Genomic DNA, 26,850 nt, shown 5'->3' with positions numbered 1-26,850 from the left:
ACTGTAAACTTTGCAAATAGGACATCAGCCCCTTCAAGTCAATGAACAATAACAAAGTGGGCTGCAATGAATATCTGTGCAAAACGTCATGGCTCCGCTCCTACCCAATGACAGAGGCACTCAGGTTTTTTTCCACTGGAGTACTCACGTGAAGGATGCGTGCACAACTAATAACTAATATCATCACGCTATAAAGGGTTGGCCTGCACTGGGTGCGCCCCTCCCCCTATAACTGTTCTGTCTCGCGGTGTGAAACACGCGCTCTGAAACACGCATAGGAAAAAAGAGCGACAGAAAGAACGGCTCCCCTCCATCCGTGACTCGGCTCCCATCGTTCATGTTTATGAGCCGTTCAAAAGAATCGGTTCGTTCGCGAACGTCACAACTCTAACAGCGAACTCATCTGACGTTTACTAAAAATTAACATTGTTCACGAGTCCCGGAGCTCGAGTCCGAGTCGAGTCTGAAGTCTTTCGAGGACTAGTCTCAAGTCGAGTCTGAAGTCACTGTTTGTGCGACTTAAGTCGCACTCGAGTCCGAGTCTCAAACTCGAGTCCCCATCTCTGTGATACCCAGATTTACCTAGCCTTATATCCAAATGACTACAGCCCCATTGACTCCCTCTGCCAATGTATTGATGAAATTAACATTTGGATGTGCCAGAACTTTCTTCAGTTAAACAAGGAAAAAACTGAAGTCATTGCATTTGCAAACAAAGTTAAATTTTCAAGGTGAATGCATACCTTGACTCTAGGGGTCAAACAACTAAAAATCAAGTCAGGAATCTTGGTGTGATTCTGGAGACAGACCTTAGTTTCAGTAGTCATGTCAAAACAGTAACTAAATCAGCATACTATCATCTAAAAACATCGCAAGAATTAGATGTTTTGTTTCCAATCAAGACTTGGAGAAACTTGTTCATGCCTTTATCACCAGCAGGATGGACTACTGTAATGGGCTCCTCACTGGCCTTCCCAAAAAGACCATTAGACAGCTGCAGCTCATCCAGAACGCTGCTGCCAGGATTCTGACTAGAACCAGAAAATCTGAGCATATCACACCAATCCTCAGGTCCTTAGATTGGCTTCCAGTTACATTTAGGATTGATTTTAAAGTACTTTTATTCATTTATAAATCAACAAATGACCTAGGACTGAAATATATTTCAGATATGCTCATTGAATATAAACCTAATAGACCACTCAGATCACTAGGATCGACCAAGGGTTCACACAAAACAAGGGGAGTCCTCCTTTAGTTACTATTCCACCCTCAGCTGGAATCAGCTTCCAGAAGAGATCAGATGTGCTAAAACACTAGCCACTTTTAAATCTAGACTCAAAACACATCTGTTTAGCTGTCTATTTATTGAATGATCACTGTACAATGTCTGAACTAATTGCACTGTATTTTACTTATTCACTGTACTTTTCTATTTTAAACTGTTTTAAATTAATTTTAAATAAGTCAATAAAAAAAATGCAACATTTTTAAATTGCTTGTTTTATTTTTGTGATTATTTTTCTTCATGATTATTATAATTTATTTTATGTAAAGCACTTTGAATGATCATTGTGTATGAAATATGCTATAAAAATAAACTTGCCTTGCCTTCGCGAAATATGGGGGCAAAAACAAAAGTGTTGTGTTTATAATTTTGTTCAAGGCAAGGCAAGTTTATTTATATAGCACATTTTGTACACAATGGTAATGCAAAGTGCTTTACATTAAAATAAAGTAAAATAATCATGAAGAAAAATAATAACAAAATTAAAACAAGCAACTTTAAAACTTTTAAAATGATTAAAGCATTTACTTTAAAATGAATTTAGAAAAAAAAAAAAAACTTTGAAAATATGGTGCAATTAGTTCGGACTGTTCAGTATAATCAAGTAACTTTTATTTTGTCTTATATATATATATATAAGGAGTCATTTTTTCTCCTACTTTCTGCACATACATCACTATTAGCAATTACCCACTCTCAGCAATTAAAAGCTTGTCCTGTGCCACACTCTGTTGGGTTAGATCCCATGGGATTGCAGACCTCTATTCAAACCTTTTTGGAAACTCTGACTGATTAGTTCAAGAGTGATTAATTTGGAAATCATGCATTGCGTGTTATAGATCTAATAAAAAAAAAATATTTCTGAAGATGGTTACACTTTATTACAGTAGTCCATTGTAGGCATTCTACTAATTCTGCGTAACTTTGTGAACACATGTCAACTAACACTCATTAATTTGCAACTACGTCTACTAAGTCTTTTATTAGAATATTAGTAGATTGTCAGGTTATGGTTATGGTTAGGGTTAGTAGAACAGGCTGACACGTACTTGCAAAGTTACTTATACACTCTCAGAAGTAAAAGGTACAGAAGCTGTCACTGGGAAACATGTTATTGCAAATCCAGTTGCAAAGGTACTTATAGCTGGCATACTGTGTAAAGTAGACTATCAAATAAAGTGTTACCCAGTAATATTATGAGGTAAAAATGATTATCTGATTGGCATATGGTTTTCTCCATAAACTGACAAGGATTTATCAGTAATACTGGGACACTGTAATATTTCTTTGTAGCTCATGCCCCAGTTAAAGAATCTGGCAACGTCACTACATGGAAGACAAATGGTTAATAAAAAATAAATCTATGCAGGCCATCTTTATCAAGCTGGACCAGGATATCTTGTCTGCTTCTTACAACACCTTTCTAACAGCTGTACCCCTGCAGTTTTACTTCAATTCACACTCGCACAACCACTGCAATTCACAGGATCAGGAAGACAAACTCCCTCGGCCGTTACGATTCACACCTTCAGTGAAGCGACTCCCGCTGCAATTTACACGTTACCTTTGAGCGCACTCTAGCTTCTTCCCTTTGCACCAGGGTCAGCTTGTGTTTATCTTTCTCTCTCTTCTTCCTCTCTCTCCTCAGATGAGCAGCGCAGCACGGTGAACGAGTCCAGTAGCCTGCTGGGTGGTTCTCCCAGAAGACACTGCAGGAGGAAAAGCTCTCCGTACCACACAGGGCAGCTCCACCCGGCCGTGAGAGTGGCAGACCTGCTCCAACACATCAACCAGATGAAGACAGGAGAGGGCTATGGCTTCAAGCTGGAGTATGAGGTGAGAGCCCGCTGAGTTTACTGGGGCTTTGATAAGCAATTTTACAAGTATATGCCTGCTCGGTTAGATTTCAAAAAACAGTGGCATGGCATAATGTGAAACTGAAGGGGATTGAGTTTCTGGAACTTGATGCAAAAGTTTTATTTGCAAAAAGCACAATTTTATCAGTTCTTAAGAAACTACATTGGCTCCTGATGATATTTAGACATTTTTATGACATTAAATTACGCATAAAATGAATGGAGGAAAAAATCCAATCAAGTGTCCAAACTAACTGTCTAAAAATTTCATTAATTTAATTTAGACCGTACTGTATGAGTATTGTTTGAAATCTAACAAACCACTTGGGAAAGGGCTCTTGTGCAGTTTTCCCTTTTTATATTATGTGAGGTTTTATTATTATTATTATTATTATTAGTATTAGTATTATTATTATTATTTATTTATTTTTGTAATTTGACCAATGTTCATTATCCACATGCATGAAACATACTAATATTCATGTTTGATGTCTGTAAGATTTCTTCCTTTCTTTCTTTATTTTGCTTTAATTGCATTCAATTATGCATTAAATTTATCAAAAGTAACATTAAAACATTTATAATGTTATATAATATTTATATTTAAAATAAATGCTACAGCAAATCCTGAAAAAGTGATGACTTTTACACCAGAGTATTAAAACACAAAAACTGTTTTCAATATGAATAACAATCAGGATTTTTTAAAGCAGCAAATTAGCATATTAGAATGATTTCTGAAGACTGAATACTGGAGTAATGATGCAGAAAATACAGCTTTCATCAAAGCAATATTGTATATTTCAAAATATATTCAGTCTGACTATATATATATATATATATATATATATATATATATATATATATATATATATGTATGTATGTGTGTGTGTGTGTGTGTGTGTGTGTGTGTGTGTGTGTGTTTGTTCTAGAATGTGAATCAATATATCTAAGTGCTGCCAAACCTTCTTCTATGAAAGTTCATATCAGCCCCTCACAAAAGACATTTCTCATTCAAAATATTGACTAAAAGCACTAAAAGCATTTTTTTTCTGCTGAACATGTTGTTGACGTGTGTGTGTGTGTGTGTGTGTGTGTGTGTGTGTGTGTGATAGTAACATCGTCAAATGTAGGCCATGTTCACACATTACAAGACTGTACCTTGTCACTCTTAGATGTTTTAAGTCTGTGACTAGTCTGCAACAAAATTCTCTGCATCATAGCCCATCACCTGTAAGACACAGTGACTGGTTGACACAAGTATCTTTTCAGCATCCATGTTTGGATTTGTGTTATTTTATTGTTTACAGCCACAAGAATCCAGAACTTTGTTATTGTTATCACCATGATTTTTTTATACCCATGTAGACCTTTTTTAATATGTGTAATTCCAGAGTGTGTGGACCAGCAGTTCCTTGCAAAAAAATAAGTGCACTTAAGTGTAAAGTAAAGGGGGGCTTGAGTGGGTTGGAACAGATAAGGCTCCCGCGGGAGAGGACATTGCTGCAGCAGTGGAGTGATACAGATAGCGGCTCCTGAGGGAGCAGACACTGCTGCGGCAGTGGAGGGATACAGATAGAGGCTCCTGAGGGAGCAGACACTGCTGCGGCAGTGCGGAAATACAGATAGAGGCTCCTGAGGGAGCAGACACTGCTGTGGCAGTGGGGAAATACAGATAGAGGCTCCTGAGGGAGCAGACACTGCTGCGGCAGTGGGGAAATACAGAAAAGGCTCCTGCAGGAGAGGACACTGCTGCAGCAGTGGAGTGATACAGATAGCGGCTCCTGAGGGAGCAGACACTGCTGCGGCAGTGCGGAAATACAGATAGCGGCTCCTGAGGGAGCAGACACTGCTGCGGCAGTGCGGAAATACAGATAGAGGCTCCTGAGGGAGCAGACACTGCTGCGGCAGTGGAGGGATACAGATAGAGGCTCCTGAGGGAGCAGACACTGCTGCGGCAGTGCGGAAATACAGATAGCGGCTCCTGAGGGAGCAGACACTGCTGCGGCAGTGGAGGGATACAGATAGAGGCTCCTGAGGGAGCAGACACTGCTGCGGCAGTGCGGAAATACAGATAGAGGCTCCTGAGGGAGCAGACACTGCTGCGGCAGTGGGGAAATACAGATAGAGGCTCCTGACGGAGCAGACACTGCTGCGGCAGTGGGGAAATACAGAAAAGGCTCCTGCAGGAGAGGACAGAGCTGCAGCAGTGGAGTGATACAGATAGCGGCTCCTGAGGGAGCAGACACTGCTGCGGCAGTGGAGGGATACAGATAGAGGCTCCTGAGGGAGCAGACACTGCTGCGGCAGTGCGGAAATACAGATAGAGGCTCCTGAGGGAGCAGACACTGCTGCGGCAGTGGGGAAATACAGATAGATGCTCCTGACGGAGCAGACACTGCTGCGGCAGTGCGGAAATACAGATAGCGGCTCCTGAGGGAGCAGACACTGCTGCGGCAGTGCGGAAATACCGATAGAGGCTCCTGAGGGAGCAGACACTGCTGCGGCAGTGCGGAAATACAGATAGAGGCTCCTGAGGGAGCAGACACTGCTGCGGCAGTGCGGAAATACAGATAGCGGCTCCTGAGGGAGCAGACACTGCTGCGGCAGTGCGGAAATACCGATAGAGGCTCCTGAGGGAGCAGACACTGCTGCGGCAGTGCGGAAATACAGATAGAGGCTCCTGTGGGAGCAGACACTGCTGCGGCAGTGCGGAAATACAGATAGCGGCTCCTGAGGGAGCAGACACTGCTGCGGCAGTGCGGAAATACAGATAGAGGCTCCTGAGGGAGCAGACACTGCTGCGGCAGTGCGGAAATACAGATAGAGGCTCCTGAGGGAGCAGACACTGCTGCGGCAGTGCGGAAATACAGATAGAGGCTCCTGAGGGAGCAGACACTGCTGCGGCGGTGGGGAAATACAGAAAAGGCTCTTGCAGGAGAGGACACTGCTGCGGCAGTGGAGGGATACAGATAGAGGCTCCTGAGGGAGCAGACACTGCTGCGGCAGTGGAGGGATACAGATAGAGGCTCCTGCGGCAGTGGGGAGATTTGAAACAGCTCCTGTAGGAGCGGGAACTGCAGCGTGGAAATAAGATAAGGCTCCTGCTGGGAGCAGGATGCTGCTGGGATGGCTGGAGTGGGGATGGGCCATTATAGATGGATTAGGGGATGTTAAAGCGGGTTAGCTATGGTGGGTCAGGAGTTCGAGTCAACAGGGTTGGACTGCCGTTAAAGGGGTTGGCTGATGAGGGTTTGGTGAGTTTCTTTGATATGGAATCGGTCTGACTGCACGTAGATCTTGAATGCCTCTGCCTTCTGACGAAATCTGTGTCCTGGTGTTGCTGGCTACAAGGGGTGGTTCCAAGGCGAAAGTGTTCAGAGAGATGGGTAGGGGTGTAGTGGAAGATAAAGAGAAGGAAGGGCGAGCATGCGAGTATGAGGAAAGAAACTTGCCTGAACTGTTTATGGAGGCATGCTCACACTTAGAACGGCTCCAGGAGTAGAAGAAAGAGGGGGAAAGAGAGGAGGAATGGTGGGCACCGGGGCATGTGCCATAAGCGGAGGCATGAGCATGCTTGGGACTGCTCAGGGAGGGAACGCTGAAGAAAAAAAAGTGGGGCGGGGAATGGCGGGTGTCGGGGCCTGTGCCATAAGCGGAGGCATTCTCATGCTTGGAACGGCTCTGGGAGCGGAAGAAAAAAAAGGGTAAGAAGTAGCAGGAGGAAAGTTTGAGATGTGAGTGCCTGTGTTGCAAGTGGAAGCAGATTTGCACTTGCTTCACATCCTTAGGCCATGAGAAGGGAGTCCCGAATACCCTGTGTGCAGCCTGCACTGCTAATGCAGGCAGCCTCATGCTAGCGTCTGCTATGGGAGCTGGAGGCCACTGAACAGAAAAATGGTTATTAGTTATTATTAGTTGCATGAGGGAGTGGAAGAGATGTGGGCATGTGTTACAAATGGAGGCAGCCTCACATTTGCTTCAGCTGCTGTAGCTGTAGGCCACAGGGAAGTGGAAGGGCTAGTGACATTTAAAAGGAGAAGCTAAAAATGCCTGGGTACCCTACAGTGTTGCCGACTTAGCAGTTTGTTGCTAGATTTTGCAATTCCTCAAGCCTTGTCCACATGAATACATTTCCATTTAAAGTGCATCTTTTGCTTTCGTTTTGGCCCTCCAGACTTTTTTGGTAAAAAATAAATAAAATGAAATTAACTGACTAAGAACTACATCATTAATCACAGTTTACTTTTGCAGTTTATGATGAATAATTCATACCAACATGGATCTTCACAGAGTTCACACAGACTGTGACCTAGACGACCTTTATAGCACACCTGAGTTTGGAAAATCCATCAGCCTCAAAATTATGTTTCAAATCAGAACGATCTTGCTCAGGATTTATTTATTTATTATAGTTCCTGGGTAACTTTGGAGTTCAAAAAGTCACTATCTGCAAGAGAAATGTATTGAGGTGGAGACAGAAGTATTGATTATGTGATTTGGATGAGGAAGAAAGAATGGAAGTCTTTGATGAGAATGTCATGCTATGTAGCAGCTCCAGTGACAAGATTACTCATGGATAGAGAGAGAGAGAGAGAGAGAGATACATAGAGAGTCAAAGTCAAAGTCACCTTTATTTAGATTATATATTAAAACAAAATACATTGCGTCAAAGCAACTGAACAACATTCATTTGGAAAATAGTGTCTCAATAATGCAAAATGATAGTTAAAGGCAGTTCATCACTGGTCCAAGTCAATTGGTTGTTCTTGGAGATAGCGGGTTAACTCCGTGTCAGCGCGCACTCTGATCGGTAAAGGGGCAGAGATTTCAGACCTCCGTTTATTAAAGAGATCTGTCACAAAACTCATCATTCGCGCCAACGTTTTTTGAGCAAATTTCAAAGCCGCACCCGCCCGCCATCCGCTGATTGTTTTGGGGTCTATGGCGATGCAATGCTTTGCTGATGCGAGCCGCAAAAAAAAAGCCATTGCCATTTGCCCATTAGCTCCGCCCACTACCGGAGAAACTGGTATGTCTTCTGCTTGTTCGAAAATGAATATGAATATTTCTAAATTTAATCCATTATTTTGACAGGAGAAGACAACAAAGAATAGTTTACATATATACTATATTACATATAGCGTGTTGTTTAAGCGTGGTAAGACTCTCGCTCTCTCTCTCTTTGCATGTGTGAGAAACAGCGCTATCGGTAAAGTGACGGTGAGTCGTGCGCCTTCACAAAGAGTTTACAGAGTGTCAAATACAGGTGCGCTCTGTGTCCATTGAGATGAGCTGAAAATTTCAGATCGCTTGAAGGAGAGAGAACTCTGAAGCTCAGATGCTGAAATTAATGCAAGCGTCATGCGCTTCAGTCTATGTAGTAAACAAACCTGCACGTCTCTGCCATTCATTAATTCACACAGAGACGCGCAGAACACGGATTTATATTTTAAACAACTTTTGCGGCTTAACATTTACAGATACTGGTCCATATGGAGATTTGATTTGATTATTTTAAGCTAACTTTGGCAAATTCTATGACTGTCCATATTAAAATGCAAGTTTCATTTTCATGTCTGGATTTTGAGATTCCGTCCTCGTTTTTTGCTTCATGGAAATCATAGAGGAAATTTCAAAGCCGCACCCGCCCGCCATCCGCTGCTTGTTTTGCGGTCTATGGCGATGCAATGCTTTGCTGATGCGAGCCACAAAAAAAAAAGCCATTGTCTGTTCTAGAAAGGATGCAGCAAAGATATTTAATGCTAAAGTATGAGGCATAGGCCTACGCTGAGTTTCATTTGCGATGAGATGTGCTCTAGGTCACAGTGCAGTGCAAGCGGCGCGCTGGCGCTTCCATGTCATGGTTATCATTGTCTGCTTTACTTGCTTTTTATTTATTAAAATACATGCAATTGGTTGATGAAACATTTATTAAAATTAAGATAAAATTTGTACAAAACGAAATTCGTTTTTAAGAAAGGTTTTCTACAAAGCAAAATTTTATGAAGTGGTAAATATCATGTCTGACGATTTACAAAACTTCATTAAGTGGTAAAAACCATGTCTCCCGATATATTGCGCATCTTATGATCTTATCTAAAAAATGAAAATAATTTTTGATAAAAAATGTTTGTAAAAAATATTTTAATGACACGGTTTTGGCGGTTATAGAGTTCTAATGACGGTGTTCAACTATAACCGTCGGTCTCACGGTTATATACTAACCGTCACACCCCTAGTGTCTGTGCATTTATTTGCAATCAAGTCAACGATATCGCTGTAGATGAAGTGACCCCAACTAAGCAAGCCAGAGGCGACAGCTGCAAGGAACCGAAACTCCATCGGTGACAGAATGGAGAAAAAAACCTTGGGAGAAACCAGGCTCAGTTGGGGGGCCAGTTCTCCTCTGACCAGACGAAACCAGTAGTTCAATTCCAGGCTGCAGCAAAGTCAGATTGTGCAGAAGAATCATCTGTTTCCTGTGGTCTTGTCCTGGTGCTCCTCTGAGACAAGGTCTTTACAGGGGATCTGTATCTAGGGCTCTAGTTGTCCTGGTCTCTGCTGTCTTTCAGGGAGGTATAGGTCCTTTCTAGGTGCTGATCCACCATCTGGTCTGGATACGTACTGGATCCGGGTGACTGCAGTGACCCTCTGATCTGGACACAGACTGGATCTGGTGGCCACGGTGACCTCGGAATAAGAGAGAATCAGACAAATATTAGCGTAGATGCCATTCTTCTAATGATGTAGCAAGTACATCGGGTGTTATGTGAAGTGTTTCCGGTTCCGGTTTACCTAATTGATGCAGCCTAAAAATCCTTTAACGCATTTGGATATTAAAAGCATATTAGTATGTTATGTGTAAACCAGGTTAAAGAGATGGGTCTTTAATCTAGATTTAAACTGCAAGAGTGTGTCTGCCTCCCGAACAATGTTAGGTAGGTTATTCCAGAGTTTAGGCGCCAAATAGGAAAAGGATCTGCCGCCCACAGTTGATTTTGATATTCTAGGTATTATCAAATTGCCTGAGTTTTGAGAACGTTCTGGACGCTGAGGAGTATAATGTAAAAGGAGCTCATTCAAATACTGAGGTGCTAAACCATTCAGGGCTTTATAAGTAATAAGCAATATTTTAAAATCTATACGATGTTTGATATGGTTGATATGGCTGAATGGTTGCAATTTTATCTCTAATAGTATTGATTTTAGAAGTAAAGTAGTTCATAAAGTCATTACTGCTGTGGTGTTGGGAAATATCAACACTTGTTGAGGCTTTATTTTTCGTTAATTTAGCCACTGTATTAAATAAATACCTGGGGTTATATTTGTTTACTTCTAAAACAGAAGAAAAGTAATCAGATCTAGCAGTTTTAAATGCTTTTCTGTAGGATAGGTTACTTTCCCGCCAAGCAATACGAAATACCTCTAGTTTTGTTTTCCTCCAGCTGCGCTCCATTTTTCGGGCTGCTCTATTTAGGGTGCCAGTGTGCTCATTATACCATTGTGTCAGACTGTTTTCCTTAACCTTCCCTAAGCGTAAAGGAGCAACTGTATTTAATTGCTAGAAAAGAGAGAGTCCATAGTTTCTGTTACATCATCAAGTTGTTCTGGGTTTTGGATATGCTAAGGAATTTGGATACATCAGGAAGATAACTTAAAAAGTAGTCTTTTGTAGTAGAAGTGATGGTTCTTCCATACTTGTAACAAGAAGTACAATTTTCAATTTTGGCTATATGAAGTTTGCACAGAACTAAATAATGATCACAAAGCATCCAGCATTAAGTTTTTTTTTGTTTGTTTTTTTGTTTTTTCTCTCCACACTGAAAGCAAATGCAGAGTGAAGTGACAATCACAGCCAATCAGAACTCATTTAATATCCTGTTCAGCTGTGGCCTGAATGCTGCCCTTACAGACTGTGCAGAAGAGGGCATCATATCATTTTTCAAATGAGTCTGTGTTCCACCCAGCTTCACAGACACTACCTACTTATAATGCATTACCTCCAACACTGCTCCATACCACATGCATTTTCAAAGTGTTTGTCAGTATATTCTAAAGATTTAAAAAAAATTACATTTGATATATTATCATTATTTAATTAATACCACATATGTATTTTTTTACTATAAAGATAAGTTTAATCTGTAAAAAACTCATTAAAGCCTCCATCTTGGATTCATTTTGGTTTTAGAACAAAACAAAACTCTCACACACTCCTGAAAAAAAAGCGCTCTGTGACCAACAGGAAATTAACATCAGCATCCTAATAAAGCTTCTGTTCTGTTAACTGTGTCTGACTTGATAAAATGTAAGAGCGAAGGGGACTTAATGGATGAGTGGGAAAACGTGACTTGCACATATTTTGGGGGGTCTTTTTGAAATTACAGTCATTTAGATGTAATTGCCAGGTGCTACACTTCACCTGCTTTTTGGGGGAATGTGTGCTAAACAGCTGTCATACATTAACTCGAAAACTACATGGCATTAGAAAGCACTTAGACAGCTGGAGTACACAGGCAATGCTCAATGCTCAACGCATACATGCACACAGATGCCTCTGAAAACTATCAGCTTCATGATTTTCTTGCTTTTGACAGAGTAATTACAACACTTTTATTACATTATTAAAAATAGATGTGTTATTATCACATTCAAAATAAATAAATAAATAAGCAGTAACTGTTTTTGTTTAGGTAACAGATGCACAGCACACAATGTAATTTCACAATGTATGCTGTTAAATGTGTGCTGCACAATATCACAAAAAAAAAGTTAAGGAGAAACCGCATCATTCAGAAATAATACTGGTAAGTAATGCAGTTATAATGAACAAACAGTAAACACAATAACTAGAATACAGGCTATTTTACTTCTCCTCACAACAAATCCTTTAAATTTAACGGCATTAGGAACAGAACATGAATGGAGAATATAAGTTTCTAAACAAGCCAAAAAGTAATTTAAAGAGAAACTGACAGCAAACGGCACTGTTCTCACACAGCCTCTCTCTTTCGGCACAAATCCATATGTTCCCATATTCACAATGCATTTGAATAAAACAAGCTTTTTACCTAATGCACTTTCTGCAATAAAAAAAATTAAAAAAATAAATCCACATCGCAATAAACACGTGGAATGCACCCAAACTCAGGCTGCATGGCTATTTAAATGAAGCAGTGTAGCTATGTTTGGTTGACTATAGCCTATATGATACGACAATAAGATATTCTGATAATTAATCCCCAGTCTGTTCAGTCTGTGCTTGTCTGTTTTCTCATCTATGTGTGTTTGCTCCAGTTCCTGATGTGGATTATGCCCTGTAATTCTATTTATTAAAGACTCTTAATGCCATTTTCCGTCTTCATTGTTTCTTCCAACAGTGTAGTGTGACAACGTAACTCCTGTTATATTTTTTTTATTATTATTATTTGAGAAATTCAGAGGAATGTTAAATAATTTATTTAAAAGATAATTATTGTATAACACTATATATATATATATATTGTCACTTTTGCTAAATGTAATGCATCTTTACTGTATCTACTCATTTCTTCATGAATGTTAGTGTGTTTGTGTCCAGCACACCACAGTCATGTTTCTGCTTTTGTGTCTGCAGAGTTTTTTCGATGGCTGGGACATAAAAGAAAATAAGGACAAAACCAAGGGCCGACACGACACCCTTCTGGGTCGTAAGTGTTCTCGAGAGTAATGATTATATCACAAATACTGGGTTACAACAGTAAATGAGTTACAAATAGAGATCAGCTATCACAGCCTACATACTTTAGGTGGCTCATCAGGATTTGGAAAACAGATTTATTTATTATTATTATAATTATTAATAATAATAATATTGTTATCATCACTGACTAGCATTTTTCTTCATTTTCAATCCCAAACAGAAGACCGTCACCGTGTGAAAATGCATTCCCTGCTGGCCGATCCTAACTCAGACTACGTCAATGCAAATTACATCGATGTAAGTGTTTCTGTTTTTCACTTCTTTGTTCACCTCCGCCTCTGGGCATGTTGCCTTCAAATAACTCTTTCTTTCAGTGAAGGTGAACACATTTATATAGCTTATATAGTAATTTCTTTTCTCACTGAGAGATGACTGCTGTCTGGTTTTGAAACTTTCTCCAAAAACCTTTATATATATATATATATATATATATATATATATATATATATATATATATATATATATATATATATATATATATATATTACAGCTGTTTGTTATGCTCTCATTTAACGGCATTGTCCTGCCTCCCTAACAACCTGCCACACGTCTGATTTTAGTGCAGACGTGTCTTCTCTTTTCCCAGAAAGATTTGTTAGCTCAGATCTTCGATATGAGACACTTTCCTGTCGGGCAGATTCTGAACACTTTGCTCCTAATCCTAAGCATTTGATGGATAACGGCTTTCAAACAGACATTTCTGCCCCACATAAGAAGCATCAGGTTTTTTTTTTATTTTATCTGCTGGAATCTCAGTAAAGCCGTTTTTGTCATCTTTTGGGTGGAAGGTTATGCGGTGGAATTGAGCAATCGAAACCTCTGCAGTGTGAAGGACTCTAAAGATCTCACAACTAACCTTTTTTTATATATGTTTGAATAACATTTATTTCTATTCAAGGCTGAAGCGTCTGAGGAGCTGTTGTTCTGATAAGCGCTTTCAGAATGAGCCGTCCTGAATCAGTATTTTCTGCTTCTGCTGTGCTTGAGTGGCAGGTTTTGGCTGATGAGAAATGGGCTCTGATTATAGAGGTCTGATACTAAAATGCAAAGCAGTGTCACTTCACCTTGATCTTCTCTCCTCCTCAATGGTGATTCACATGCAAGAATGAGATCCACATGTGATTAATGAAAATAGTGGATTTAATTTTTGATTCTTGAATGCATATCACTATTAAGGTTGTGATGCAAGTTAAATGGATTCACACTAAAATGAGGCAATATTGGAAACAAGGCAGCACTGTTTAAAAGTCTTTTTTCAATTTATTTTCTCTACTTTATGAATTTTAGCACGCTCACCAAAAGATTGCTTCTAAAAATTTGTCAACCAATATTTAATTTACTGTTTTTGGTAAATCTATGTTTTAAAGCAAAAAAATATACATACAGTAATACAAATATATCAACACTGACATTTACAGCATACCATAAGAAAGATTAGCTCGGACTGCTTAAACAAATATACAAGATAATCTTCATGCAAGTTCCACTGCTAAGGACAGATTTGTTATATATGTTTTATAATCTTGTAGAAAATGATTGAGCAAAGGCGAGGCAGGTGAATAGGGCAAAAAAAAAAAAACTAATAATTATCACCTTACTTACCCAGTTGATTGATTACATTGATTATTGCAAACATGTTTTGTATTACAAGTTTTCAAAAATGTTATGTTTAAATATGCAAATGAGGCATTATTTAATGAAATATGTGCTAATTTGCATACATGTCTAGTACAAACATCTGAACACTAGATGAAGTCAGTTTCAAAATTTTTGTTTAATTTTTTTTGACATATTAGAGTCACATGTTTTTACAGAGGCAATTCTGGTTATCTTTTTTTGTCACGCCAGCCAGAAAACAATATATTTTCACAATTTTGGGGTGGAATAAATTGTTGTATATAATCAAGGAAAATATATATGAACAAATCCCTCTGTAGAAACCTTCAGAATATAGACAGGAATAAAAATGTCAAGTCTGGTGTGTGTAAGTGCTACTGAAGTGGAGATTTATGGCTCAGTGTTGAAGAAAAAACTCATTTTGAGAAAACGGCCTTTAAAAATATGTATTGTAATTGAAATCTATTGACACAAACAGATAAAGTGCTATAAAAGAAACACTTAACAGTGTCTTTTGGATGTTTTCCTTCAACTAGTTTGAAAAAGCACTTTATGAAAAACTCAAAAGCCCAAAATCTCAAAATTGACAGGTGCTTGAAAAAACTGTGTTTTTGACTGCAGTGTCTCACCTTAATACATCAAAATGTATTTATACATCACTTAAAATGAAAAGATACCACAAGATATCAGGGACGTTGTATTTGGTCACAGAAAACAGTTCACGTTTAGTGACAAAGACAGTATGGATTGTGGCTCTGATGTGGCAGTGCTTTGCACAGAATTTGATGGAAGATGCCCTAACCGGTTAAAGATTTCTGGTACCTTTACATTTCTACAGATTTATATACATGAAGAATAGTTTTCAAATTTGACTGAAAATTGACTTGAAAGTTCAAAATGCAAGCTGCCTAAAATTCTTACCCTTATGGCATTTCCACACTGAGCACGATGTGAAAAAGCGATTGTTCACCTTCTGCTAATTCCAACCATTTACGATGAACAATGCATTTTTCCTCAGATATGTATCTCGTCTATGGATATAACAATGTCCACTGCTCAATATACAGCATTAAATTAAGATAAGATAGTGATAGTGATAAAATATAGTGTATTGTTCTACACTAGAAACACAAACTATCAGTAATGCTTGCAAGAATAGGCTACATCCTAAAATATAATTAGGAGTACAATTAGTATCAAGCTATACTTTAAAATGTATGTAATTATTAATTTATTTGCTTACCCATTGTAAACCATCAACTAGTGCTTGTAATATCTTCCAAGTCGTGTTCTATAGTTGATTTGAAAAATAAGCAGGCACATGCGCTGCTACTATTTACATTTACCTGACTCTTTTATCCAAATCAACTTACAGTTGCTATGTATGTCAGAGGTCGCACGCCTCTGGAGCGACTAGGGGTTAATGTCTTGCTCAGGGACACATTGGTGTCTCACAGTGGATTCGAACCCGGGTCTCCAACACCAAAGGCATGTGTCTTATCCACTGCGCCAACACCACCCCATTTGTCATAAATAAGCATCCTTTATTGCTATAAAAGTACCATGAGTTGCATACAAAACACATACAGAAAATAGATTGTCATAATCATGTCTATTTGCTTTCATATTTCATGTGTAGAAAAAGAGTGAACGCGGTCCGACTCATAACACTCGCTCTATGGATCACATAAATCAATGGAGAATTGATAGAAATCTTATTCTGTATAAAGAATGTGTGAGAATAAATCTGTTCTCAAATACCAATGATAACAAGAAGTCAGCATCCCCTCTCTTCTCTTATCCGGGATACTCTCCTTCTGTGTTTGTTACACTGGTAGCTTTGTTACACAGCTGCTCCAGTCACGTGATCCTAGCTCAAATCTTATTGGACTGCCTGTGATTTCGTTTTGCGATACAGAAAAGATTCGCGAATGTTCAAAGTCTATGTGGAAGCATCCATATAAATCTACTATTTTATTCCAGTGCGTAATCGCGTCCGATATTAATTTAGCTTTTTCGCGCTCAGTTTGGAAAGGTCTTTAGTCTGTATGAAATATAGATATGTCATTGTGAATGGCGAAATCATTGTTATACTAGGTTATTTTTCCTGTGCTGCTAAAACATATCGTTTTGAACATGAAAGAGTACGATCGACTGTTTGGTTCAGATTTTCTCAGACAGTGCATGGGGAACTCTGAACTGTAATCTGCAGGCAGTTTGAAGTGAGTTCCTCACTGTTGGTGGTCAGGATTAAGAACTTGACTTCTGACGTCTTTATTTCTTTCCTCTTTTCTCTAATCAGCTAATTATGCTGTCTCTCTTTGTTTCTCTTCTCTCTTCTCTCACCCATCCCTCTTTCTCTGTGTCTGGGATCTTTTAGATTCGGATAAACAGGGAAGTAAGTACTTGTCTTTCTCGTCTTCTGTCATCGTCTGTCCATTACTCATTTGTTCCTGCTATCATGGCTCTGGGCTCAGACATTTGATTTCCTAAACCCTTCTTTTCTGTCTGTTGTTTGTGTTTAATGTAGCTTTGTTAGATCTCATCGCATCACTTCCTGTAACCCACAGCCTTATCAACTTAACCACACTAAAATCACTCTCGGTTTCTGAAATCCACACCTCGTGTTGGACAAAAATGAAAATCCACAAATTAAACTTGGTCTTAGAAGCATTTCATTAATACTCATTTGTTTAAGGATATGTGGGATATGTAGCTGATAAAGCACTTATGCTGTATTTCCATCTCATGTTTTACAGTGTGTGATTAAATACCATGATGTTTTATGCCATTATGCTGGATGTTTTACATATGTTATTCATTGAGCAATGTGGTTTGATTAGAATAAACAATAAAATAATTACAAATATATCTTATTTTAGGATAGATAATTATATAAAACCCATACAAATCAGTTTTGTTTCATCTTCAGAACAGCTTAATATACTTTTTTATGTTATTCCATTTCCGTGTGTGATTTACTTTGAAAACAAAAGGAAAGGGAAAATAAAGGGAATGAATATCAATATATTCAACATTGTAGCTTCATATCCCAAGGCTATAGATAGAGCGAACTCGGAGGTCTGACATTTCTCTACATCTTTTCCTTACAGTTTCTTTCTTCTCTTGTGTTCTTGTCACTTTGTCCTTGTGATTTTCTACAGCTTTTGGCTGTCTTTCATTTTGTGTGTTTCTCGGGGTTGAACAGATGAGTCTCTGTTCCAGATTACTGTCTTTAGTTTAGTTTAGCATGCCGTAGCTTCAGTGTAATCTGAGTGTGCAGTTAAAGTGCAGACCGCGTTAATTTCTGTCAGGTTCATCGTCTATCATAAAAGACACATTGTTTACATTATATAGGCACAGAATGGAGCCCTGCTGTATTTAATGAAACATGTAAGACATCCAGGTGGTTTTGAGTACATTAGCATTTACCATAACTTTAACAAGAGTATTGCGAGTCAGGTGGACTAAAGTTTTGGGTTTTTGATCACTATCCTGTCTGAAGGATACATTTCCGTCTTCAGGGTTTCTTTACAACTATTGCATAAAACACATTTTATTTTATAATATAATTTAAAAATGTGTTATTTTTATTGTATTTGTTATTTTACACAATGCCAGGGTTGGATAATTTTTGGTATGCTTTATGTGTACACTTATAATATTATAAAAGGATTTGTGACTCTGATTGGATGAGCTGTATTTGAAGCGTATGCAAACTAGTACACACACACACACACACACACACACTCACACACCATTTTTTGACACACACATTATACAGAGGTAACGATGCTTGGCAGCCATAACCAGCTGGATGTTGTGCTTAACAAACAAACCCCATACTAACAAATTATTCCTTTTCATGAATTGTTGGGACACGTCCACGCACCTTCATATTCATCTGATATCTTGCCTAAATAACCTGAAGCAGTGCCTAATGTCAGCTGCAGATATTAATCTGTCAAGCAGAATTGCAAAATCTCTACCAATTCCCACCATCACATGGTACATGATGTCCAGGCACACATAGGCATTTCATTCATAGGCACTTTACAAAAAACCTTTGACTACTGTACAATCAATCGGCATAACCTTTGAGACTAAAAGCAAAGTTTTCTTTTCTTAAGCAAACCCCTCACACAGAGGCTGAGATGCATTGTGGGTGACTGATCAGCAGATAAAGGCTCATTACAGTTACTGTATAAAGCTGCCCTGCTCTTCACCCAAAAACAATCTATTGATTTCTGACTACAGCAAGCCATCGCTAGCACTTGTCAAGGATTAGCATGTGATACAGTCTATAACAGACCTTACTGAACACAGGTTTTAAGAACAGAAGAAGATCTGCTCAGGCTGTAGACTTCTGCAGCAGAGCCCGAACTGTCATGGGACCCTGTAAGTGACTGATTTGGACATCTCTACATTCTGTGGGCAGGACATCAGTGTGCCTTACAAATGCTGACAAAATGTGCATGTAGAGTTATCGTGCACCTAGTTTTTAAGAGGGGCACCTGTGACAGTTCTGTCACTTCTTCCTAAGACTTCCCCAGACTTACGAAAGATATTTTAGAATGAACCAAAGCTGCAACTGAACTGGGTTTTATGAACATCTTTAAGTTCCTGATGTACTTAAAATATGTGAATATGTGCTGCACGCTATTCTCTCTAAAAATAAATAAATAAATAAATAAATGACAGCAGTGAGAAAACAGCAGTTCAGAAAGCATCTGTTCATAGTGATGTGGATACAGAACCAGAATAGATTGCAATCCCAGTGTCACTTTCATTCAGAATTCAGTACAAGCATGATATTCAATACTTATTATTATTTCTAGTACTTATAAAGTATTTAGTGTTCATATTTTACTGAACTTTGACCCAGTGCTTTCTAGCAGAATTGGGATACTTTTATTATGACACTATTAAATAATTTTGGAGCAATGTTGATACTCAGTTTCCCTGAAAATGCAGTTGGGCTAGTTTTAGTTGTGATTGGTCTAGTTTTGAGTACCAATTGGTCTGGTTATGTTATGCAGACCTGGCAACCCTGATCTAACCTCAATGGACAGAACAGAAGAAATGAACAGGGATTTCCAGTTCGAAACGGCATAGCCCTGGATCACACCTATATTACAAATTAAGATTTTGTAACCTTTTTGACGGATTCCCCCAAACAACTGTATACAAAACTTTTTGGTTCTGCACCAAGCACATTGTATAAATAACATATTTTAGCTAAATAAATAAACCTGTGGAATTGATCAAAAGGCAAAACCTTTATTTCACTATGTATTTATTTGTTATGTGTGTCAGGTCTGGTGTAACTACAGTTTTCCACCACCGGTGACCCAAAAGCCAGTTGACTGAAATATCAGGCTGTAATACGTGGCATTTAATGCTTTGCATTTTGTTTCTGGCATTTAGAAAGCAGCATTCAGATAATGTTTGTTTGAACATCATATAGGATTTACTAGACATGAGTAAATTCAATTCTTAAAGCTTAAAAAAAAATCAATATCAAATGATACACACATACTGCAGATAGGATACGTGCATATTTGCTTGCTTTATCAAATGTCAAGGAGAAACACTTTCATTTCTGAGATCCAGAGACACATGTTCTGCTCAGTCATGAATCACACACTTCATAAGAGCGTTCTTCTGTATAATTCTGTGTTTCTGTCAGAGACCCCGTACATTAGGGCTTTGAGGTTGTCTCTACGCTGTGCTTTTTTTTTGTATTTTCATTAGACTGAAGAAACATGTAACATATTCAGATGGTAATGGTATGGATAGCATATTGCAGGATAGCTTAATGATTTCTCTCTCCTATCTCAGCTTAATATGCAGAGTCAACTGCAACAGTGGCGTGAGTTTGGAGACAACAATGGCGTGAGTTTGGGACGGCTTTATTTTGTTTTTCTGAGCGGTGGAGGACAAGGGGGAGTGTTTGGAAAAGCCAGTCGTTATTTTATGCAATTTTGTCTGGTGATGCAAGAGGCACAGAAATGATACACTTTAAATGGGATAAGTCAGAATATAGTATGTTAATGTTGTTGAAATGTAATTAACATATCATTAGTTGATAATAATGCATGTCTCTCTTTGTCTCTCTCTCAGGGGTATCAGCGCTCCAACCATTTCATCGCCACACAAGGTGAGCGCTTTTAATTCTGCTACTCTGAAATCACGTTTGAATACACCACACAATACTAATACTATTTGTTTTGTGTGGTGTTTTACAGTTGCTGATAAACAAATTACTTCTAAATGTGTGTGTGTGTGTGTGTGTGTTTGTGTGTGTGCTCCAATTCTACTACAATGGTTTGAATGATTCATATGCAGATATTGTTCTTGCGATTTCTAAATAGATTTCTACCTTCCTTTGTGAGGGTGACTGACTAAGATGATTATTTTTGTTTAATTCAGATACAATTGATCAGAATCTTAATCATGATCCAGCCATTTCTGCAACCGTCTTCTTCCAGGGCACAACAGCTTTAGTGTGTGAATGAAGCATTAAGACATGGATTGTCAGTTAAAACATGTATGTGAGCTGTATATTAATTGATATTTAGGGTTAATTAATTATTTATGTATGAATAATACAATGAAGTGAAGTGAATAAATATATATATATATATATATATATATATATATATATATATATATATATATATATATATATATATATATATATATATACTATATGTATGTACGGATGCATTAAATGTATCAAAGCCAGTGAAGACGTATGCATTATATTATTATTATTATTATTATTATTATTATTATTACTATTATTATTAATTCAGCATCACAGAAATAAATTACATTTTAACGGATATTCAAAAAGAACACACTTATTTTATTTGTAATAATATTTCAAAACATTTAGTTACCATAAGACACTTTAGAGGATGTGTCCATCTGTCTGTAGTTTTGTCTCTGTGGCTCTCAGGTTCTTCTGCAGCACAAACAGCACACACTCACACTCAGACCCATCTCATTTCATCCGCTCTCTCTCTCTCTCTCTCTCTCTCTCTCTCACTCATGTTGGTCGTCACCACACCAGGGCCACTGATCAACACTGACTCCTTCCAAACACAAACACACTCATTCACTGCTGTTCTCTGTTTGAGCAGGTGTACACACACTCGTGGGTGGGCTTTGCTGGGCTTGGAGGTTTAAACTGGCTTCAGGTCCTGAGATCTATGTCCTGTGAAGGCCATCTGTATGTTCACATTGTGACAGCGCCACATACAGATGTGTTCCTGACTCAGTGGGCTTTAATACAAATCTACCCCATCAGCCCTGCATCTGCAGCTCATAAGCCCTCAAACCCACATGATGACAACTAGATTATTGCAAAATGGCATGGCCCATGAAAAACTCAGAACACTACAGTGACAGTGTGCTTCGGGTGTTGTTTTTCATTTTGTTTGCTTGTTCTCCATGTTTTTTTGGTCTGATGCTAACCCTTATGAATATTAGCCTTCTTCCCGTTGTTTACTATTTTCCCCAATAATTTGACGTTATTTTGCCCCATCCGTGTTTCCTTCTATCCTGACAAGAGCTCCATTCCCTGCTGCAGAGAAACACCCCATAACAGGATATTATTTGGATGCTGAGCTGGATTGGATTTCTATCAGACATATAGATTGGTGTTTAGGCCAAATAATTCAATTTTAGTCTCATCCGCCTCAGATTCTTCAAGGTGTGTATAAATTATAAATTCCTGCAGCTATTTCAGAGTTGCTGTAGCCCTTGGTCAATTTAGATGCTGTCAACGTGGAAACGCCGTTTCAATATTTCTCCCCACTTTCTATTTAAACCTCGAAAACATTCCTGTTTTAACATTACTTTTTACATTTCTTTTATCATGAATAACCTCGGCTTCATCCCGGCTGTAAAGCAGAGCATTGAGATGTGATTTCTCGCGGTTATAGCTGCAGGCGATAGCGGCAGAGCTGCTCAGGAACGCAGGAAGCGCAGCACCTGTTGTTGGCTGTAATTGTTTTAACAGGTAGAGAAGAAAACAGACTCGTCGCCTGAGGGCAGAGTGTTCACAGCACTGCGCGTACAAACCCTCAGTGGCTTTCCTTTAGTGTTTCTAATATTTCCATGTGTATCTGTTTCCGTTTCGTGCTATGCATGTGTGATGTGTGTGCAGAAAAATACATGAAGAAGAAAAGAAGAGAGTGAGAATGAAAGAGTTCAGCTCATGTCATTAAGAGTAAATGCTTTATTAGAGGTGTTTCCTGAGGCAGGTCTCACTGATGCTCAGGCATTAGTGATTTAAACAAATCTCTCACCCACTACAATAAACTACAATGTCTAAACCGTCCAACCATTTTTATTTTTATTTTTTTTACATTAAAAGCAGATTTTTTGCTGAAACTCACCGATAACCATTTGACTGAGGCTGTAGATTAAAGGTAATCATGTTGAAAATAATGTTTCATTTCTTGCACAGATGGATTGTTTCACTTATAAATCATCAGGAACCACGGGGATTGATTTGGTCTTTTCTGTAGATGTTTTTTTTTTTTTTAAACAGCAACCAGAGACATTTATTGTACGTGGGAAAAAAGTCACCTTCATCTTGGATGGCCTGGGGGTTATTACATTAACAGCAAATTTTCATTTTTGGGTGTACTGTCCCTTTAAGAGCTAAGAGCAGAAAAATAGTCATCCGTCTTATTTTCCAAATTCAGCATAGACCATTTTACCTTTTAGTAACTGATTTTAAAAAGCTATGATCAGTCTTAAAGCAAAAAAAAAAAAAAAAAATAGCGAACCTTTTAAGACTAGACTGAGCAGTTTATGGATCCGGGCCGGTCCACTGTTTAAGCATTCTTGTGTTATTCGAAGACTTGCACAATAACAATAAGAGTTTGCGCTACAAAACAGTGTGTTTATGATACACTCATAACATCTTAGCGACCACATAGCAGCGCACTGAGAACATGGGCCTTAGTAACTGCCCAGCATCCTGCAACCACTCACATTTCTTCAGAAAACAGTTCAAACTCTAGTTTCTCGCTGCTATCACTCACTGGATTGTCCCTGCCAGCAGCTTCTCCATTCGTTGTCTTCTATATGAGCCGATATAGCTCTCCTGTCCCAGCAGCTCGCTGTCTCTGTTTTCTCCTTTCTTATATAATCCTCGTCGATGTTGCGACCTGCTATTTTACAAAACCACCTCTGTTCTCTCTTCATCTTGCGTTCAAATGATTCACCTCCCACAGTTCTCCGTGAAAGCCCATCTCTCTCTCTCTCTCTCTCTCTCTCTCTCTCCGCAGGGCCCAAGCAGGACATGATCTATGACTTCTGGCGCATGGTTTGGCAGGAGAACTGCTACAGCATCGTGATGATCACCAAACTGGTGGAGGTGGGGAGAGTGAGTAGAATAAGTCTACCTCTGCCTCGGGCTGCCCACCCACTGACGGACACCATCCATTACTGAACACTGACCCACTGCTGACCATTACTGAAGATAAACTTTACCAAGGAACCCCATTAGCCCGAGAACATTCCATAATCGGCCAGCCATCTGTTAATAGCATACCTCCGAAATACCATGGTCACTACAGTTACTGTAACATCTTTGGGTTTTCAGATTCTTTCTTCCTTTTGGTCTATTTATTAATTGGCTTGTTTGTGCCAAATTACAATAGTTTCAATGTTAGAATAACAGTTGTATGTGTTAAATGTATCAACTATGTTATAGTTATATGATAGTTACATGATACTATAGTTATATGATAATTATATATATATATATATATATATATATATATATATATATATATATATATATATATATATATTGCAGCTGATGTTAACATTATTTAAACATTTATTTGAATTTATCTTGAAATTATAGTATAGTATATGTTTGAGTATATACTACGCAATAGTATAGGGACCAGTTCTCACTATTAACCGGTTGCTTATTAGCTTGCCTGTTATTAACAAATTTGCTGTTTATTAGTGCTTATAAAGTGCATATTCTACATGACTATATTCTACATCCATAATCTTACCCAAGACCTAAACTTAACAACTACTTTATTAACTATTAATAAGCAGCAAATTTATTAAATTACCCTACATTTAGTAACATTTTGTCTTGAGTCTAAAAAAAAATAGTTACTAAGTTACTAAGTTTTTTATAATAAATAATCTTTGTACTTCAAAACCATTTTTACTTTGTATGAATCTTTTTGACTTTGGGAAAAATACAGATTAAAAAAAAATATTCAATTACAATTTAAGGTTAAATCAAACCATATATATATATATAACTCCTGATAATATAACTCCTGAAGTGGGTGATTGCAGTTGTAGCTGCTGTGTGTTAATTGTATCTCTCTCTGTGTGTGTGTGTGTGTGTGTGTGTGGTTCAGATGAAGTGCTGTAAATACTGGCCTGATGACAGTGAGCTCTATGGAGACATTAAAATCACTCTGCTGAAAACAGAAACGCTGGCAGAATACACCGTACGCACTTTTGCCATGGAGCGGGTAAGACTGTAGAGATGTTTATTAATGTTGCGCAATGATTTTATGTTATTGAATGTAAATTAGTTAATGGAGCTGTTGTCCATGTGTTTATTTTGATCAAATTAAGAAATCATTGAAAAAATGTATAAATAATAAGTAAGAACGTTTTTTGGAAGCACGTTCTAATGAATACATGCTGTTTATTTGTCCTCTCTCAGCGTGGTTACCCAGCTAAACATGAAGTCTGCCAGTTCCACTTTACGAACTGGCCAGAACATGGCGTCCCATATCATGCCACAGGACTGCTGGCCTTCCTCCGGCGGGTCAAAGCCTCCACGCCGCCCGACGCTGGCCCAGTGGTGGTCCACTGCAGGTAATCAAGCACTACTTCTTGTTTTAGCGCCATTTTTATGTTATATATGCTAAGTGAAAATATCCAACTAGTGTTAACCCTTGGAAAAAAATGCTCACATCTGCAGTTCAGCAATCCAAGGACGTGTTTCTGCCCCACGATCTCACTTATTCACATGAAATACATTTATGTATCAGATAAAACTGCATTGGACAGAAAACCAATTCAGTGAATCATCCCTGAACACTGATGAAACGTTCACATGAGCATCTCATCCACATTTATCTCGAAAATGTACCCTTTCTTGAACAAGTCAACGTGTTAAAGTGATGTAATGTGTTCCTCAATGTATCTCTCCATTTGTTGTTCTTTAACATTATCGCTTTCCATTGTATCTCTCCACTTTATTGTTTAATTAAACTGCAGCAGTGTTTCATTCAAGATTGTCAGGGATATTTCTCTCATTTTTGTTTTTTACTTTATTACTTTTGTTTATTACCAACTGTATCGAGGTACTGCATGTAGAGTCTGTACTCAGGCTCATCTAGTCCAGTTCTAGCTTCAAGATGTCTCCGGTTGGGAGCTGGTTAATTGACTGTGGAAGTAGCAGGTCATCGTAGACGCTCTTTTAATGCTCTTCTTGAAAGAGTGTGGTAGTTTCATCCAACCCTGTTATTGGTCTGCCTGCAGTATGGGTGCTGGCCGTACCGGCTGTTACATCGTATTGGACGTGATGCTGGATATGGCGGAGTGTGAGGGTGTGGTGGACATTTATAACTGTGTGAAGACGCTCTGCTCGCGACGTATCAACATGATCCAGACTGAGGTGAGAAAACGTCATTATCAGAAACAAATGATGGGTCCCAACGATCTATTAATCAGCTAGTCATCCAACTAAACTAGGTTGATCAGTTCATTTGATGACAGAGTTTGCTTCATCTGGATGTCGTGAATGCTGTTTCCCAAATTCCAAAATATCCATCAAATCCTGAGGGAAAAAATAAAAAATAAATAAAATAATCAAGTCCCACATTTTTTCTCTCTGAATAATTCACTTGGAAAAGCAAAAGTGCAGTGGTTTGCGAATGACAATTCTTGTTGTTTTTAAATGTTAATATTTCAGGCCAACATCCTGTTTTAAATTTTGACTTCAACTTCTGTATAATCTTTACAGAACCAAGTATTTGAACTAGAACCAAACGAACTGAACCACAGTGTTAATACAGGCAGCAGGACTGAATGACGTTGATAAATAAGTGACATCATGATCTAGCATTACTACTTGTTTGCAAAAAAATAAAAATAGAAGTTAAAAATTCAACCTGAAATAAGATCCCACAGACCAGTGAATTTGAGTTTATGTGGATGTTTTCTTATATTTTTATTAATGTGGTTCAGCGATGAAGGCCATAATACTAAATTTGGGGGAGCCACAGGGTATAAAATTATTTAAGATCTCAGTTTAGAGACTGTGAAAATTG

General features: G+C 38.4%; 1 protein-coding gene and 1 long non-coding RNA gene across 8 annotated transcripts in view; one reads left to right on the top strand and one right to left on the bottom strand.

Moving 5' to 3' along the window:
- The window catches only part of LOC127935833 (uncharacterized), a 221,460-nt gene that overhangs the window by 166,992 nt on the left and 27,618 nt on the right, over positions 1 to 26,850 (bottom strand). Inside the window, exon 1 of one of the 2 annotated variants that reach the window (XR_008148187.1) lies at positions 9,514 to 9,660. The exons of the other annotated variant lie outside the window; for it this stretch is intronic. This is a non-coding gene — a long non-coding RNA (uncharacterized LOC127935833). Of the gene's footprint in view, positions 1 to 9,513; positions 9,661 to 26,850 lie in introns of those variants that run through there. 2 annotated transcript variants of the gene reach the window in all.
- Positions 1 to 26,850, top strand: part of LOC127935786 (receptor-type tyrosine-protein phosphatase U) — a 263,677-nt gene that overhangs the window by 216,565 nt on the left and 20,262 nt on the right. Inside the window, exons 17-26 of one of the 6 annotated variants that reach the window (XM_052533960.1) lie at positions 2,937 to 3,124; positions 12,764 to 12,836; positions 13,050 to 13,126; positions 16,887 to 16,904; positions 20,348 to 20,401; positions 20,630 to 20,666; positions 23,815 to 23,903; positions 24,922 to 25,038; positions 25,236 to 25,390; positions 26,060 to 26,195. In XM_052533960.1, coding sequence (XP_052389920.1) covers positions 2,937 to 3,124; positions 12,764 to 12,836; positions 13,050 to 13,126; positions 16,887 to 16,904; positions 20,348 to 20,401; positions 20,630 to 20,666; positions 23,815 to 23,903; positions 24,922 to 25,038; positions 25,236 to 25,390; positions 26,060 to 26,195 — 944 coding nt within the window. Of the gene's footprint in view, positions 1 to 2,936; positions 3,125 to 12,763; positions 12,837 to 13,049; positions 13,127 to 16,886; positions 16,905 to 20,347; positions 20,402 to 20,629; positions 20,667 to 23,814; positions 23,913 to 24,921; positions 25,039 to 25,235; positions 25,391 to 26,059; positions 26,196 to 26,850 lie in introns of all 6 variants that reach the window. The other 5 variants (XM_052533959.1, XM_052533961.1, XM_052533962.1 and 2 more) reach the window with 5 other exon arrangements.

Source organism: Carassius gibelio, chromosome A19 (genome assembly GCF_023724105.1).
Source record: "Carassius gibelio isolate Cgi1373 ecotype wild population from Czech Republic chromosome A19, carGib1.2-hapl.c, whole genome shotgun sequence".
NCBI classification, from domain to species: domain Eukaryota; kingdom Metazoa; phylum Chordata; class Actinopteri; order Cypriniformes; family Cyprinidae; genus Carassius; species Carassius gibelio.
This window is presented reverse-complemented; position numbering and strand designations above follow the sequence as displayed.